This window comes from Rhinopithecus roxellana, chromosome 3 (genome assembly GCF_007565055.1).
Source record: "Rhinopithecus roxellana isolate Shanxi Qingling chromosome 3, ASM756505v1, whole genome shotgun sequence".
Taxonomy (NCBI): domain Eukaryota; kingdom Metazoa; phylum Chordata; class Mammalia; order Primates; family Cercopithecidae; genus Rhinopithecus; species Rhinopithecus roxellana.
Genome location: NC_044551.1, coordinates 158,193,901 through 158,210,000, shown reverse-complemented (window position 1 = coordinate 158,210,000; position 16,100 = coordinate 158,193,901). Strand labels below are relative to the sequence as shown.

General features: G+C 50.9%; 2 protein-coding genes across 22 annotated transcripts in view; one reads left to right on the top strand and one right to left on the bottom strand.

Annotated features, from left to right (window-relative positions):
- The window catches only part of DIAPH1 (diaphanous related formin 1), a 106,666-nt gene extending 99,689 nt beyond the window's left edge, over positions 1-6,977 (top strand). The window contains exon 28 of one of the 2 annotated variants that reach the window (XM_010388244.2): positions 5,016-6,977. In XM_010388244.2, the coding sequence (XP_010386546.2) occupies positions 5,016-5,143 (128 nt within the window). In that variant the 3' untranslated portion in view covers positions 5,144-6,977. The remainder of the gene's footprint in view (positions 1-5,015) is intronic. The other variant, XM_010388245.2, reaches the window with a different exon arrangement.
- Positions 6,978-9,035: 2,058 nt separating this feature from the next.
- Positions 9,036-16,100, bottom strand: part of LOC104681863 (protocadherin gamma-C4) — a 191,594-nt gene continuing 184,529 nt past the window's right edge. For 16 of the 20 annotated variants that reach the window (XM_030927791.1, XM_030927789.1, XM_030927786.1 and 13 more), the window contains exon 4: positions 9,041-11,065. In XM_030927791.1, coding sequence (XP_030783651.1) covers positions 10,839-11,065 — 227 coding nt within the window. In that variant the 3' untranslated portion in view covers positions 9,041-10,838. Of the gene's footprint in view, positions 11,066-16,100 lie in introns of all 20 variants that reach the window. The other 4 variants (XM_030927787.1, XM_030927798.1, XM_030927783.1 and 1 more) reach the window with 2 other exon arrangements.

Genomic DNA, 16,100 nt, shown 5'->3' with positions numbered 1-16,100 from the left:
GTTATCCTAAGCAAGTCACTTAATGTTTCTGGGACACAGTTCCTCAGGTATAAAATGAGAGTTGGACTAGAATGAATGGTCTCCAGAGTCCCTTCCAGCTCTAATATTTTTTTTGTGCAGTGACAATAGGATTGAGAGGTGAAGAGGAGAAAGAGGCTGGACTTAGACGGCCCCATTTTCAAAATACAAAGGTTCCACTGGCTATAGGTTTCTCTGTGTGGCTACTGGATTTGACTGTTCCACCCCTTGCCTGGCTGTCTCTGACTATTCCTCCTGGCTGATTGCTTTGAGCTAAAAAAACAGAGGCACTGTGGAGCATATCTGCCTCACAGCTCTCCTTTTTTCCAGAGAGACAGCTGTCCCTATTCAAAGACACTAGCTTTTTCCCTAGAATTTAAAGGAATGTTAAATTCTTCCGGTCTCTGGAGACCTGAGGGAGTGACCAGTATACAAAGACTCATTGAGGAGTTGGAAGAGGAGAGTTACTATCAGGGTTGGTTCATTAAAAGCAACTTGTAAACTGCTGTGACCCGTAGGGTGTGGGAGAACAATGGTTTGAGTGTCAAGGGGAAGAATCCATGTGATTGTATTACAGCTGCTATTTCAGGCCCATGATTGAGTCAGCTTGTGGTTTTAATGACTCAACTTTATCTCCTTGTCTGAATTGTGGCCTCTTGTGTACAAGTCATTTGCTCACTGGGATAAAAGCCAAGGGAAGAAAGAAATTCAACTCTTCCTTTCCTTCCCTCTACCATTTCCCAGCTTCCCTATAAGCTCCATCCATCTAATAGAATCATAGAGTTGGAAAGACTTTAAAGACTTCCAGTGATTAGTATCTAACCTGCTCATAGGGAAAGGAATTAAAACCAGATAAGATGGCTAACACGGTGAAACTCTGTCTCTACTAAAAATACAAAAAATTTGCCGAGCGTGGTGGCAGGCGCCTGTAGTCCCAGCTACTCAGGAGGCTGAGGCAGGAGAATGGCATGAACCCAGGAGGTGGAGCTTGCAGTGAGCCGAGATTGTACCACTGCACTCCAGCCTGGGTGACAGAATGAGACTCCATCTCAAAAAATAAAAATAAAAAACAGATAAGGTCTTGCCTAGGTCTACATGGCTATCTAATGACAGCACCGTAGCCCCAAGTCCAGGGCTATTTCCACTCAGCCTGCATGATTGAACAGGAGATGGCAGTGAACCCACAGTATGGGCCGGAAATATTCTTTCATACCTTCCAGCAAGGAGAGTCTTGGACATGATGACATTGCTTCAGGAAGGTGCTCTCATGACCACCTGTGTTAGTCTATTTCTTATTATTATAAAGAAATACCTGAGACTGGGTAATTTATAAAGAAAAGAGGTTTATTTGGCTGATACTTTTGCAGACTGTATAGAAAGCATGGCGCCAGCATCTCCTGTTGAGGCCTCAGGAAGCTTCCAATCAAGGGGGAAGAAGGTGTATCGCAAGGCGGAAGTGGGAGCTAGAGAGATGCCAGGCTCTTTTAAAAACAACCAGTGCTCCTATGAGCTCTTTACTATGGGGAGGGCACCAAGCCACTCATAAGGGATCCACCCCATGACCCAAGTGCCTCCCACTAGGCCCCACCTCCAACACTGTAGGCCACATTTCAGCATGAGTTTTGGAGCGGTTATACATTCAAACCATATCACCTCCTATCTAGAGAAGGTTGTTAAGAATATTTCCTGTACCACTACTTATTCTCCCCCCTACTTTTGTAAATAGGACAAGAAACATAATTAGGAGAGTTTGAGACAAGAATGAGTTATTTAGTTTGATGATGATTGCCCCATCTGTCCTAGTTTCCTCTTCCCTAAGGAAGCTTATTTTATTCTTTCCTCTTCAGTAATAGTTCCTAGCCTATGTTTTATAAAGGTCTTTTTCAAATCAGTAACCTTTTTGAAATTTAGCTACACTTGCGTTATATGGTTGATTTTGCTGGTGTTTTTATCCTAGCCCACCCCTAACTTCTAGGAATCTGTCCTCAGAGAGCATTCACCAGCATCTCAAGATTGTTCCCTTTTCCCACACAGCCTGTGGACTGTTCTCTTTGAGTTCATGATCCTCCCTGATCATTAACTCCATCTAGTCAAAATATTTATCGGGTTCTATGGCTGCTCTTCAATAGTCTTATAACGAGTAAGTTGGGGGAAGCTTGGGGAGGTCAGTTTTTCTTGATTGTTCAACCTGCTGAGCATAATGGTGACTGAGTGGAAAGCTGGGAGACCTGTTCCAACAAGAGCTTTCTCATCCCCTGACCTTAGGCCACATCACACCCTCCCTGGTGTATAGACTTTCAAGGCTTAAAAGGGAAATTTTGATTTTCTCCCTACCTACTGTCTGCTCCTGGTTCTTAGGAAGCTTCTAATACATCAGAAGCTTCTTGAGTTCAGAAATGTCTAGAAACACCACTTGATTAGGAACAAACAGTATCTTTTTAATTTGGAGGAAGAAACCACAGAAAGCAGCAGCTTAAGACCTACCACATGGGAACTCTGCCTTCTCCTGTGTTGCCCAGGACAAGTGGCCCAGTGTTCCTTTTCCCAAGGTCTGGAGTCAGATGTTATTTAAACATACATACACCACTAGAGTTACACACACACACACGCACACGCACGCACAGAGTTGCAGTGTCTTCTCAACTGCTGGAGACTGAATTCAAAGAAATAATAAAATGATATGAAACTGCTACCCTTCCGGACATGAGAAATGGGGTCTAGAGAGGGAGTACTTCATAAGAGAGTGGAAATGCAGGAGGCCTGAGGAAGATTTTGTTGGTAAGGACAGTATGAGAAATGTACACATGTAGACCATCATAGTCACACTCACGTAGCCTCCTTTTCCTCACTTGTCGGTCACGGGGCAGTAGTTTGTGTTCATAATCCAATAAGTGGGTTTGTGAAATTCCCACAGTCTCGGTCACATACCTATGGTCTGTAACTAGGTAAGTCCTGTGGCTTTCAGTCAGGGTCTTCACTATTCTTTCTCCTCTTGGTAGACAACCTCTTGTGCCCCCGGGAAGTAAAGGAGGAGGAGCAGACCTTTAAATTGGTAACCTGTGTGCATGCTGCGTGTTCCCTGCTTCATCTACGGGCAGCCTCTCCTGGGATGAAAACAGTAGCCTGAGTCATGACTCCGCAGGGGGAGAAGACCTGGTTAAGACTTGGGCTTTGGCAGGCTCTGGTGACTCATGCTTGTAATCCCAGAACGTTAGGTTCCAAGGTGGGAGGATTGCTTGAGCCCAGGAGTTCAAGACCAACCTAGGCAACATGGAGAGACCCCATCCCTGCAAAAAATACAAAAACAGCTAGATGTGGTGGCACATGCTTATAGTCCAGCTAGGACTAGGGAGACTGAGGTGAGTGGATCACTTGAGCCTGGGAGTTTGAGGCTACAGTGAGCTATGATTGCGCTGCTGCACTCCAGCCTGGGCGACTGAGTGAGGGTCCATCAAAAAAAAAAAAAGACGGGCTATCTGATCCTGTTTGGCTTCTGCCTACCTAAAGCTTTTTGCTGGTCCAAAAAAGCGCTTCGTTCCAGTCCTGCAACTGCCTCAGTCTTGGTCTTCATTTAGGAGTGCTCGGCTCTTTCATCTAGGTCCTGCTTCGAAAACATTCTGGTACTGCTTTCTCCACTCCAGCTTTCCCAGATCTCCAGGAAGTCTTTTTTTTTTTTTTTTTTTTTTCCCCCAATTGAGATATCATTTACATACCTAAAATTCACCATTTAAAAATGTATAATTCAGGGGTTTTAGAATATTCACAAGATTGTATAACCATTACTACTATCTAATTCCAGAACGTTTTCATCGTCCCCAAAAGAAAAACTTCCTAATACCCATTAGCAGTCACTTCTGACTCTCCCCTCCCCTTGCCTCTGGCAACCACCAGTCTGTTTTCTCTCTCTGGGTTTGTCTATGCTGGACATTTCATAGAAGCTGACCCATAACATATGGCCTTTCGTGTCTGGCTTCTTTCATCCCAGACAGCTCTTTGTGTATACACAGTCGCTCTGTGCTGTTCCGGGGCATGGGAGGAGGAGACATCATGAGATGGGCGTGGTCTCAAGGAGTGGCCTTCCTGCTGCAGATACTGGGGCCATAAGCCTAGATACCATAAATGAATATGAGAGTCTTGGGGATGAAATCCAGCAGTTAGAACAGAAACTCGTGAACTGATTTGGTTCTTCTTTTCCAATCTGGGATGACAGCTGTAACTTGACCATCCCTTAGCCACATGGGCTGAGATTTCTTTGTAGGGGTCCTCTCCTGTCCATCCTTGATCCCAGTTCTGCTTCCCTGACAGAGCTTTTATTACTACCCCCACCCCACCCCCACATACTCTACACACCTTGAAGGGCCCCTGGCATTTGTATCACAGCTGCTACCTTTGAAGAGGTGGGAAAGAGCTAAGGCGTGTGGGCATCTGTTGCTGGAGGAACACATGGGAGTGCGATGCCAATGCGTGACTGCTATTCCTCTTTGCAGGAGTTTCTCCAACCACCTGTGGAAGGTTGCCTTCTGCTAGGGACAACCCTCCCAGGGCTGAATGAAAAGTGTTTTGGCCTAGGAGTTTCCTGGGACCTGTCAAGAAAACAAAAATAATACTATGTACTAAGCTTTAGTCTATTTAGTTCCAACATCCCTATTATTAGAAAATAGACTTTGAGTACTTCATCTCTCCCTAAGTCACATAGCTAACACTTCAACCCAGTTCTGTCTGTCTAGCTGTGTTCAAACTTTTGTGCTATTTTCACACAGGGAAGCAAGGGGGCAAGGCTTGCTTTCCCATTGCACCACACTCTCTTACATTCTTTGCCACCCAAAAATATATTCCACATGCTGGATCTCTGCCCCTCTTTCTTTAGAGTAAAGCCCTCTATGAACTGACCAACGTAGTCACGTCTGCATGGCTTACGACTGATTATCTGCTGTAGAGTTTGAAAGAAATTAGAAATGAGGCCTTCCGTGGACAGAATCTCTCATCTTCTCTTGCAGCCAACAGGAAGGCCGGGTGTGCCAAGGACGATGCCATGGTTGCTGTTCCTACCAAGGTGTCTAAGAAGAGTGAGGCATTCCCCACAATCCTTGAGGAAGCCAAGGAGTTGGTTGGCCGTGCAAGCTAATGTGGGTCCTGTGACGGCGGAAACTGAGGCGGGAGCTCCTCAGCGGAGTGGCAGACTGTCCTGCCCTGCAGCATGTGCCTAAAGGCTCAAGGGGATATTCCTCTGGGGTGGCCACTCCCACAACCCTGACCCTATCTTTCTCTCTGGCCTGCTGCTCTCTCAACATCACATACAGCTTCAGCTGCCTGGAGGCCAGAAGGAAAGGGCAGTGTGGGGGAGGCCTGAGCCCAACCCAGCCAGCCCTGGCTGTTGTATTACCAAAGCAGGGTCCATGTTTGCTGCCTTAACCCTGTCTCCTCTCTGTTACTCAGAGGGCCTCATCTCAGACAAGGCCCAGCCTGCTTTTTCTCAGCCCTGACTTTTTAATGGGCTTTCCCCCCAGGTCAGTCTTGCTGGATCTGTGCTTTTCTTTTGTGGTTTCTTTGGCCCTGAGAACAGCATGGGGCTTGTAAACCTTTGGGCAGATCCCTCCTTTCATTGCTGTCGTCTCTGCTCTTCCCTCTCCTGGCTGTGGTTATTTATTATTAGTGGTGTGGCACTGGGAGCTGCTCCTAAGGAAGCTGGGAGCAAATCCCACCTTTACCCCACCTTCCTGGGAAAGGCCTCCAAAGCAAAGGATCTGGACCACTTTCCCTGTTGTGCTGTGGCCCAGGCCAGACAGAGCCTGTGGGCAGGCAGGCAGGGCACAGCAGCAGTGTGGGACCTGCCCCCAGCCTCTGCCATGCTTTATGCCCTTGCCTCTGTGGACCGTCTGCACCAACCCCAGGCTACTGAGCCACCTTCCCTCCTCATGCCTTCCCCGAGCTTTGGTGCATCTCATCTGGACTATGGGTTGTATTGTGACCATTCCAACACCTCACCCTCTGTCTACAAGGAAATGGGAGGTGGAGCCTCCTGGCTGAGAAATTGTTTTGCAAATGGATCTATTTTTGTATGAAAAAAAATTTTTTTAAAGAAAACTCTTCCTTCCCCCTTTCCCCTCCATAATGTAGGAAGCTTTGGTGGCAGGTTCCGGAGTTCTGGGATTTCTCCTCACAGGCCCAATCCTGAATATGCCCCTGGACCTTCTGGACCCTTGAGTCCAAGGCAGATCCTCTCTCCCAGGGAATCCGACACAGGAGGAACCCCTTCTCTGGTTGAGCTGGACCAGGCCTGAGAGCGGGAGCTCTAAGACCACAGAGTTTTTTATAATTGTATAAATGTATCGAGCCAAATGTGCAGATGCTAACTGGACATTCTGGGGAACTGGGCACCAGGAGTGCCTTCATACACTGTACCCCAGCTCTCTTCTAAAAGAGAAGTGGGAGGGCACACTGAACTGTTTGGTGTCCCCAACCACAGGAAGCTCCAATTTTCTGGCTTAGGGTGACACTTTGCCGTCCTTATGCCCCTCTCAGCTTTTCATCCCCAGCTAGGAAGAAAGAATGGCACTCTTGGCCTTGGCCCAAAATTAGAGTTGTTAGAGCAAGAGAGAGCTTAGGAAGCATGAGGACAACTATAGGTGAGGCCTTACTGCCAGGAGGAAGGGTTGTGGTTGCTGGCGCTTGTGTGTAAAGGGGCAAGAGCTGCTCCTTTGGCCTATTCCTGGGAGGACTCTGATGCAGGGTGTCTGTTGCTCCCCTGAGTCACCTCCTCCCTGCTCACTGACATCTGGGGCTTTGACCCTTTCTTTTTTAATCTACTTTTGCTAAGATGCATTTAATAAAAAAAAGAGAGAGGTGTGGGAGACAAAATGCAAACCTATTTCCCTTGCCTCATAGGCTTCTGGGATGTCATCACCTCCAGTTTGTTGGTTTTGTTTCCAACTGTTAATAAAGCATTGAAACAGTGCTGCAGTACAGCTTCCTGTGTGAATTTCTGAGCTGTTTTCTTTTCACTGTAGTCCAGGCTCCTCTAGTCTTTCCTGCGTCAAATCCCTGGTTGACCTGACAAATCACTGTGAAAAAGCTAACGGTGCCAGACACTTTGCTTGGGCACTGGGCTAGAGATGGTTGCTTCTACCCCACCAGAGCTCACCTCAGGGCCGTTTGGCCACAGTAAAGGAGTGGGCGACCGGTTCAGCTCCCTGACTCTTCCACATTGCTGCTACTTGGCTTGGAGCCCTTTTTTGGAACTCACTTGTAACCTTTCATGTTCCCAGATGTCACACAAGGTTTCCTGGCAGTACCTGTGTCTCTTGCTGAGGGAAGCATCTGACTCCCACTTTCCCATCCCCTCTGCTCTGTTGGTGGCCACAGACCACATTCCAGAGTAGAGGGGCTTACCCTGGGGTAGAAACCTGAGCCTGCCCAGCAGAGGTTGGGAGCCCGAGGTCATGCTCCAGATGACTTGCCACTTGGAGCCATACTTGTCTGAGCGTGTTATGACCTGCACAAAAAAGCCAGACCAGCAATGAGCAGGCCCAGGATAGACAGGGAGGGGCCTGGAGAGGACCACAAACCCATTCAGGCAGGCTCTGAAACTGGAAATAAAAGCCTTTTAAATAGACCTGGAGCCTGGGCAGCTGCCTCCCCAGTATGGCCTAAGGTGTGGGGATGGGCTGCCTGCCGCCTCCCTCCTGTCCCCCAGAGGCCACACGTTTCTGGCTCAGAGCTATATAGGCACACATACCAATTAGGGGACCAACCACAGCTGCTTACGCGCTCTGCCAGTCTGCTGCTGTGCCTGGAATAGAACCCAGGCGCCCGGCACCCCGCCCCTCCACAGCCTGGCTCTGAGTAACAAAACCTTGCTTCCATCTCAGCAACCTTGCACACCACCCTTTCTCCCACGCTAGAAAGTCGCTCCCAGATTCTTAAGTTGGAAGGTTTGGTTTCCATGACAACAGACTTGAGCTGCCAGAGTGGGTGACCTGGCTCTGGGAGGCTCCGCAGCGTGGAGGAAGCCGCATACCCTCGCTGTGCGGTCAGATAACCGCAGTGGCTCTGTCTGCGTTCTTGGGTCCTTCCGGGTAGTTCCCCTTATAAGTCCCCCTCCACCCCCAGCTCCGTGTTTTCTGCAGCTTCTCTGGCTGCAGCAACCTCGGAATCCCACAGTGCTTCGAGGAGGCAGGCGGAGGGGGCGGGGAGATGGGAGGGCAGGCTAGTGAGTGGAACAGCACCGAGAGGAAGGAGGGAGGGGAGCTGAGACTGCGAGGGATCTCATTTCCTGCACGCCCTTTCAGTCCCCTTGACCCCGCAAGAAAAGGAGGAGCCCACCAATTTCTTAGGCTTCGCCGCGGAGATGTCAGAGGGAAGGCGAATTCCAGGTGGGGAAACTGAGGCTCGAGCTGCAGACTTGGTTTTCGAAGAATCGCCTCCCGCATTCCCTTCCACTCCCGCGGCTTTCCCAAAACCCCTAGGCAGTGGGGGTGGGGGTGCGGGGGCAAAGGAGAGTCTACCTTCCTCCCGTGAAGACCTCCGGGGCGCTTCGAGTAGGTAATTTTAGTCGGGAAGGGGCGGGAGCTACGGAAACGTTCTCTGTCCCTTCCCCAACGCGTTTGCCCGGCGCCAACCCGCCCCCGCCCACGCCGGGGTCTCCTCTTCTGCCTGGAGACAGCCGCAAGCGTAGACTGCACACTCAACTGCACACTGACACGCCGCACTCAGATCCCCACCCCACAGCGGACCCGCCAGCCGATCACACAGCGGCACACGGTACACAGATCCACAAGCACACAGTCAATCGCACACTGTCTCATAGGCACAACTGCATTGCAAGCATACACAGCCATATTGCACAGTCACACACACACACACACACATACACACACACGCGAGCGCAATTCGGAAACATCTAGATGCGCAAGGACACAAAGTCGCCTCCTGATTCCGTCCTTCTTCCAGCACCCACCTCAGCTCATCATTTCATGCACACATGCCAGGAGCTTCCATCGCTTATACAGAAACGTTCAGCCTTTCAGAAGAAACCTTTTTATTATTTTTTTGTCGAAGAAAAAAAGCCATATAAATATTAGAGTATAAAACTTGCGTGAGACACAGGAAGAGAGTGGGGTAGGAGCTACGTGACTATGCGAAGAGAAGCGCTTATAGAAGGAGTCAGTACGGGGGAGGGGGTCGCCTTAGCGCGTGGACACAGCACAAAACACAACACGGGCCTTCGCGGGCAGATCAAGGACAGACGGCTGCGCGGAGCCCGCCGCCCGCTGCCCACCCGCCATCACGTAAAAGCACACCGTACTACACTACTGGCTATTCTACACCAGCCGAAAGAGGGAGGGGGCTCTACACTACTGTAAGGGCGGGTCTGGGGTTCTCTGGCAGCCCCGCTGGATGGCCGGGGACCCGGGGGCAGAAGGGGGTGGGAGAGGAAGGTCTATGCACAAGGAGGCACTGGGGAACTTTAACCAGGCTATGGCCACTAGGGGGCGCACCGGGGGCCTGGGCAGTGGCCTTCACGGAATAGAAATGGCACCTGGCAAGGTGAAGGACTGAGTCTTCAGGAGGGCAGGGGCCCTGTGAAGAAGCCCCATCCTGGGCTGAGACTTTCTGTTCATTTGGTCCCTGCCCTAGCTCCTTGCCTCCCCAACCCAGGGACAAGAATGGCCTGGCTGGCCCGCCCTTCCTGCTGGGGCTCCACTGACCCTTCCACCAGTGGCACCTCTGGAGTACCCAGCACCCACAGAGGCCCCTCTGACCTCTCCAGGGGACCTGGTCCTAAACCTGCTTTGAGCTTCCTTGGATTGAAATGCCAGTTTAACCCATTGGTCCTGGTAGCTCAGCCCAAAGCTGGCTGCCTGGGCTGAGCCCTATTATGTAGTGGGAAGGGTCCAGCCTAGTTCTTGGTTTATGGCTGGAATTTGGAGGATGTTGTCAGTCCCCTGAGGACATACAGAACCTTCTCCAAGGCCTTGATAACTTGATGTGTCAAGCTTTGTCCATGCCCCCACCATCCACATCCACACACTTCCCTTCTTTATCTTACCACCCCATACTGTCTTGGAACATGCAGTGGAGTCTCTTGTTTGAGGAGGAGGTGGGGGAAATCACAGCATGCAGTGGGAACGTGGAACAATGAAAAACAAAACAGAAGACTGGTCCCCAGGGTGTTGGGAAGAGCCTTGGTAGCAAAATGCCCTCCCTAAATCCAGCAAGCATCAGTACCATGGGGATGGTGACCATGTCCTCCAAAACTTGAGCATTGATCTCAGGCTCTGGAAGGAGGTGAAGGGGCTGGCACCAAACCATGCTTTGGGGGAAGATTGAGAATCAAAGGAGAGGCCAAGAGGTCATGATACCCTTCCAACTCTTCAGAACTAGGAGTCTTGTAGGTTACCTGGTACTTCAACACCCCAACCACCTTACTCAGGAGAGAGGAACTGTTGGAGTTGGGTGGGGAAGAGGGAGGCATGGGATGGATGGGCCTGATTGATTTGGAAGATGGAGGAGTTCAGCTATAACTAAATGGGGTGTGGCAAATGGTTCTTGGTGTCTACACTAACCCCACTACCCCCATGGGTACAGCAATTGATTGGATGGGGGTTCCCAGCAGAACTCCCTTTGCATATTCAACCCCCGGGGGGTAAGGGGGTGGGTGTTGACTGGGCACTTGTTTCTGTTTCCCAAGGGGAGCATGGCCTTGGCCCCTACCAGTATTCTGGGGGTGAGCCCTGAAACTCTGAGGCCTGGGTACAGGTAAGGAGAAGCTGGGCTGGTTGGGGGGAGGCTGCCTTGTAGCTCTTGGCCTGGCCTCCATGTTACTTCTTCTCCTTCTTGCCTGACTTCTTCTTGTTGCCATTGCCACCTGCTGGGGCCTTGCCATCCCGCTTGCCAGCTGCATTGGTCAGTGTGGCATTGCTGCCTGGGATGTAGACGTTCTGGCGGTAGTCGGGCACATGCTGCAGGGTAAACTGGGGTCCGTAGCGGGCGCTCAAGCCCATGGTGCCGGCACCGCCTCCCAGGGTGGAGCTCCCATCAGCGGCTTCTGCAGAGACAGAGGAAGATCAGGTGGGAGCTCAACTTAGGGTCCTCAACAGTCACTCTCTTATACCCCCAGCAGTTAATGAATGCCTACACAGCACCCTGGGCCCTGACCATGCCGAACACTGGGAATACAAGGTAGTCTCTCTTCACAAGAGTTGAGGGTAGAGGTTAAGAGGCTTTGGAGTGAGAAAGTCTAGGTTTGATTCCTAGCTCCTTTCCTTACTCACTGTGATCCTGGGCAAGTCTACCTAACTTCTCTATGCCACTTCAGTTTTCTCATATGCAAAATGGGGATGATAATGGTAACCACCTCTTGTGGTTTTAGTGAATGCTAAATAAGAAAATGTATGTAAAGTACCTAAAATAGTGCCTGGTAGATCTAAGTGCTCAAAACATATTCGCTAGTATTTCTCTCAGGGCTGTGACACAGGCTCTCAGCTCCTTGCCCTGGCCTTTCTCAAGGGAGCCTCTGACTCCCACACTAGAACATGGGCTCCTGGAGGGCAGCAGCCATGGTTTGTACATGCCCCTAGCTTTTGCCAAGCAAGGCCTGGCATGGAGTAGAGATTCAGTAGTTCTCTTAGTAATTGTGTGGGGTGGGGGTGAAGAAAGCGCTCTTCCAAGCCTCCATTTCAAAACAGCATTTCTTTTTTTAGATGGAGTCCTGCTCTGTCGCCCAGCCTGGAGAGCAGTGGTGCGATCTCGGCTCACTGCAACCTCCGCCTCCTGGGCTCAAGTGATTCTCCTGCCTCAGCCCCCTGAGTAGCTGGGATTACAGGTGCACGCCACTAGCCCAGCTAATTTTTGTATTTCAAAACAGCATTTGAACACCTACTGTGTGCCAGGCACTCTGCCGGATGCTTCACATGCACAATCACTGTAACCTCTACATAACAGCCCAGCCAGGTATGTGGTACGACCGCCATTTTACAGATGAGGGAACCAAGGCTTAGAAGGACCAAGGCCATACCAGGCAGCATTTATTAGAGGGGAATTCAGGCCCAAGTGTACCTAAGCGCATGCTGGAAGGGACAGTCAGTCACCAGCACCACCAGCAGCTTGGACTTTATCCCTACTCTGAGTGAATAGGAGGCAGAGAGAAGATGGAGAAGAGCCTTGCTCTATGAAGCTGAGGAGATGATGATCTCGGGGACTAGATATCTCAGGGACACTTTACACACAGGCTCAGAGTGTCACAGCCAGGTAACATTAGAGAGCACCTCTGGCCCAATGTCCCACTGTACATAAGAAGAAACTGTGGCCCAGAGAAGTCCACATTCTGGCCCTGGCTCAGCATCACCCAGGAACTTGTTTAGAATGCAGCCTCTGGGAGTTGCCAGCTGATTTGTATGCACTGTGAAGGCTGAGAGGCACTTTACTACCTCACAGGGTTGCTGTGAGGACTAAATGAGATGGCGCTTCATCCTGTGCAATACATCATCAACAGCGTCATCATCCAGCATGCCATCACCTCTACCCTTCACCTGCCCTGACTGGGTCGGGGGTGGGAGAGGAGGAAACAGGAGTTTGACTCCTTGGGGCTGGCTGCTGAAGGCCCTGAGATCCTCTGTGGCTGGGAGACAGTTAAAACCTCAGGGATGCCCAGGCCAGCCCAGGCCCAGCTGGCAGGAGAACTTCCCTCCCAGGCTCCCTCTGCTCCCACCCTAGACCCTGGGAGCGAGTAGAGAGAGTGACTAAAGCCGGAGAGGCTGAGTAATCCTGGGACATCAACCAGAGATTGAGAAATAGAGAGACAGGAAATATTTTCAAGCCGGCATAAGAGGGGGAGGGCACATGGGAGGGGAGAGCCAGGATGCGTCTCGGTTTTCCTCTTCACGCACCAATGCTCAGGCTTCTACAGCCTCCATTTCATGTCGCAAATCCCCGGAGCTGAGAGCTTTCTGGGGGCGGGGGAGAGGGGTTGAATGGGAGGGAGCAGCTGCCCACTTCCTCCTCTCCTACCCCAGCTCGCCCCCACCCCTCAGCTCTTTCATTCCGCTGACATTTCTCTGTTTTCCCTAATTAACTCCAAAAGGGAGCCAGGTCCCCCACCGCCCCGCCCCCTCCCCTCCAGCCGTCAGCCTCTTCCAGCCTTTCCCAGCCTGGGATGGAAGGGGTAGGGGAGGGGGGCCCAGATCTGGCTTCAAAGAGCCAGGATTCCAGAGTGATTTAGGGGCTAGAGGGGAGACCTCAGAGGCGCCAGAGAAAGAGTGGGGTGGGGGGTGTGGTCTCCCTGCACACAGAAAAGAATGAGGAGGAACACGGAGAAGCAGGCAGAAGGGAGGCAGAAACAGAATGACAGAAAGGGCCTGAGTGAGTAGCTAGAAGCTTGGCCCACCCACGTCCTACGTGCACCCAAGATCTCTGAGTAGCACCCCAGTGGGTGAAAGTGACAAATCCATCCCCCACCCACCTCGTGGGGGGTTGCCCTGAGGTTGGGCTAGACCAGGAGGAGAGAAGATATGGAAATACAGAATGTAATAGAAAGAGAATTATCTGCTCTGCTCTGCCACTAAGGAACTGTGTGAGCTTGGTCAAGGCGCTGCATGGCTCAAGCCTGTTTCCCCATCTATAAATCTGAGGGGAAGAAGTTAGATTGCCAGCTTTGACCTTCTGTAGAGTCAGGTCTCCAGTGCCCCTCCCTCTACATTCCACTCCCCCCAAGGCACACCAAGGAGCGGGATTTTCTCTTGGTCCACGGAGAGGCAGACTTAGGAGAGCCCCAAGAAGCTGGACATCTTCTGGCCTGGACAAGGTGGGGGTGATGCCTCCTCTCCTGTGCCAGCCTCTACTCAGGGAAACTCAGCTCCCAGCTCCCCAACCTCCCTGTGTCCTCTTAACCCACCCTATCCCAGGGCTGAGGCAGCAACTCCAGAGTAGCCCAGGGAGGCCTGATTAGCTGGAACACAGCTGGCTGAGCTGCAAACCGCAGCCTCCTTGAGAGCATCCCTCCCCCCAGATGTTTATTTTAAAAGCCTCCTCCCAAGTGTGGGTTTTTACTTTCCCTCTTACTTAACCCCCCTCAGCAGCCCCACAGGCCTGGCTGGGCTGGACTTCAGGAACCTCTCTGGTTTCAGGGCAAGGAAGCGGGTGTGAAAGTGAGAGCAGGACCTGACCCACCACCTCCGCCCCCAGGGTCCGTTCCCAGGGCGCAGGCTCAGATGAGGGTCAGGCCCTGTGTGGGCCAAAGGAGGGAGGCCTTGACAGGGGAATGAGCTGCATGACTTGCTTGGAGGGTTTGGGGCCATAAATACTGATTTCATTTCTGTTTTGAACATCTGGATTTAGGCTAAAAAGCTGCTTCCTGGCCTCACGGTGCAAGGCCACAACAGCTAAATATACCTGTTTATTTCCCTCAAGAGCCCAACTTGGCGTCTCCTCAGACCCAGCCGCCTGCCACTTTCATACTCAGTCTCTGGCCTCTCTGGAATCATAGCCCCACCAGACCTGGGACAGCTCTGCCTCAGGAGGCCAGCAGTCCCTGCCACCTCTCTGTCCTTCCATCAACCACAGGCCTGGCCCCACTTAACCTCGAAGACATCTGGGCTAGAGTTGCCAGATTTAGTAAATAAAAGCACAGGGCTCCCAGTTAAATTTGAATTTCAGGTAAACAATGAGCATTTTTTTTTTAGTACATTATGTCTCATGCAACATTTGAGACTGACTTACGCTAAAATAGTACTTGCTGTTTATCTGACAATCAAATTTAACTGGCCATCCTGTATTTTATCTGGCAACCCTGATCTGGAAGAATAAAACAGAGCTTGAGGAAGAGATTAGCCTCTAGTCCTGCTCAGGTAATAGAGAAGCCGAGGCTGGATCCAAAGGCAGCCATGTTCCCTATAGTAGAAAGAGCATAAACTTGGGAGTTGAGCCAGGTTAGAACCTCAGCTTGGCAGCTCAAAACTGGGGACCCTGGGGCAAGTGCCTTCGCGGTTCTCTCATTTGTCAAATGTGAGAAATCAGACCTGCCTTGCAGAGCTATTGAGAGGATTCATTGACAGGAGGCCCTTAAAGTTTGTTTAGCGTGTGCGCAGGTGTGATGACAGTGCTTCTTGTGATTTCACCTGGTTCTCTACCCACCAGTCCTCCAGACGTGCTGGAGGGCAGGGCTATCAGTTCATGATATAGGGCAATGCCTTGATCCTCTGCCAGCCTCCTTATAAGCCCAGGATTTGCTGGTCCAGAAGCTAGTCTTTATTAACAGGCATTATTCTAATTCTGCTTTCTACCCAGTAAAAATGGGTTTGGGTCAGCAAAGATAATAATATATTGTGCCCTTACTCTCTGCCAATCCCGTGCTGAGGAACTTGCATGTGGCCCTGAGATTAACAATGAGATCCGTTAATACTGTGCCCATTAACAGTAAGTGAAACCGAGGGGTTTAATAACTTACCCATGGACTCATTGCTAAATGGTGGTGCCAGGATTTGAATCCAGATTGGCCTGCCTCTAAAGTCCATGCTCTTTTTTTTTTTTTTTTTTGAGACAGCATCTCGCTCTGTTGCCCAGGCTGGAGTGCAGTGGTGCAATTTCTGCTCACCACAACCTCCGCTTCCCAGGTTCAAGCGATTCTCCTGCCTCAGCCACCCGAGTAGCTGGGACTACAGGCGCGTACCACCATGCCTGGCTAATTTTTTGTATTTTTAATAGAGACGGGGTTTCACTATGTTGGCCAGGCCGGTCTCAAACTCCTGACCTCATGATCTGCCCACCTCAGCATCCTAAAGTGCTGGGATTACAGGCGTGAGCCACCACGCCTGGCCCAGGCCTGTACTTTTAAGGACGAATGATATTCTTCTTCCCCTGCTCTGGGCCCTAGTGACTCTTCAGGGACAACCACCATTGGCCGAATCTCTATTACAAAGGAAGCCCTTAGTCAACCTTATGGGAAAACCAGAATCCTACTCTGGAGTTAGGGGCAGCAAAAGAAGAGCCTCGCATAAGGAGGAGGTGTTTTCTCTGCTGGGGATTTCCACACCCACTTTCACTGCTTGAGGGCTTTTAAGCGCCAGGCCCAGAACTCTATGCTTTGC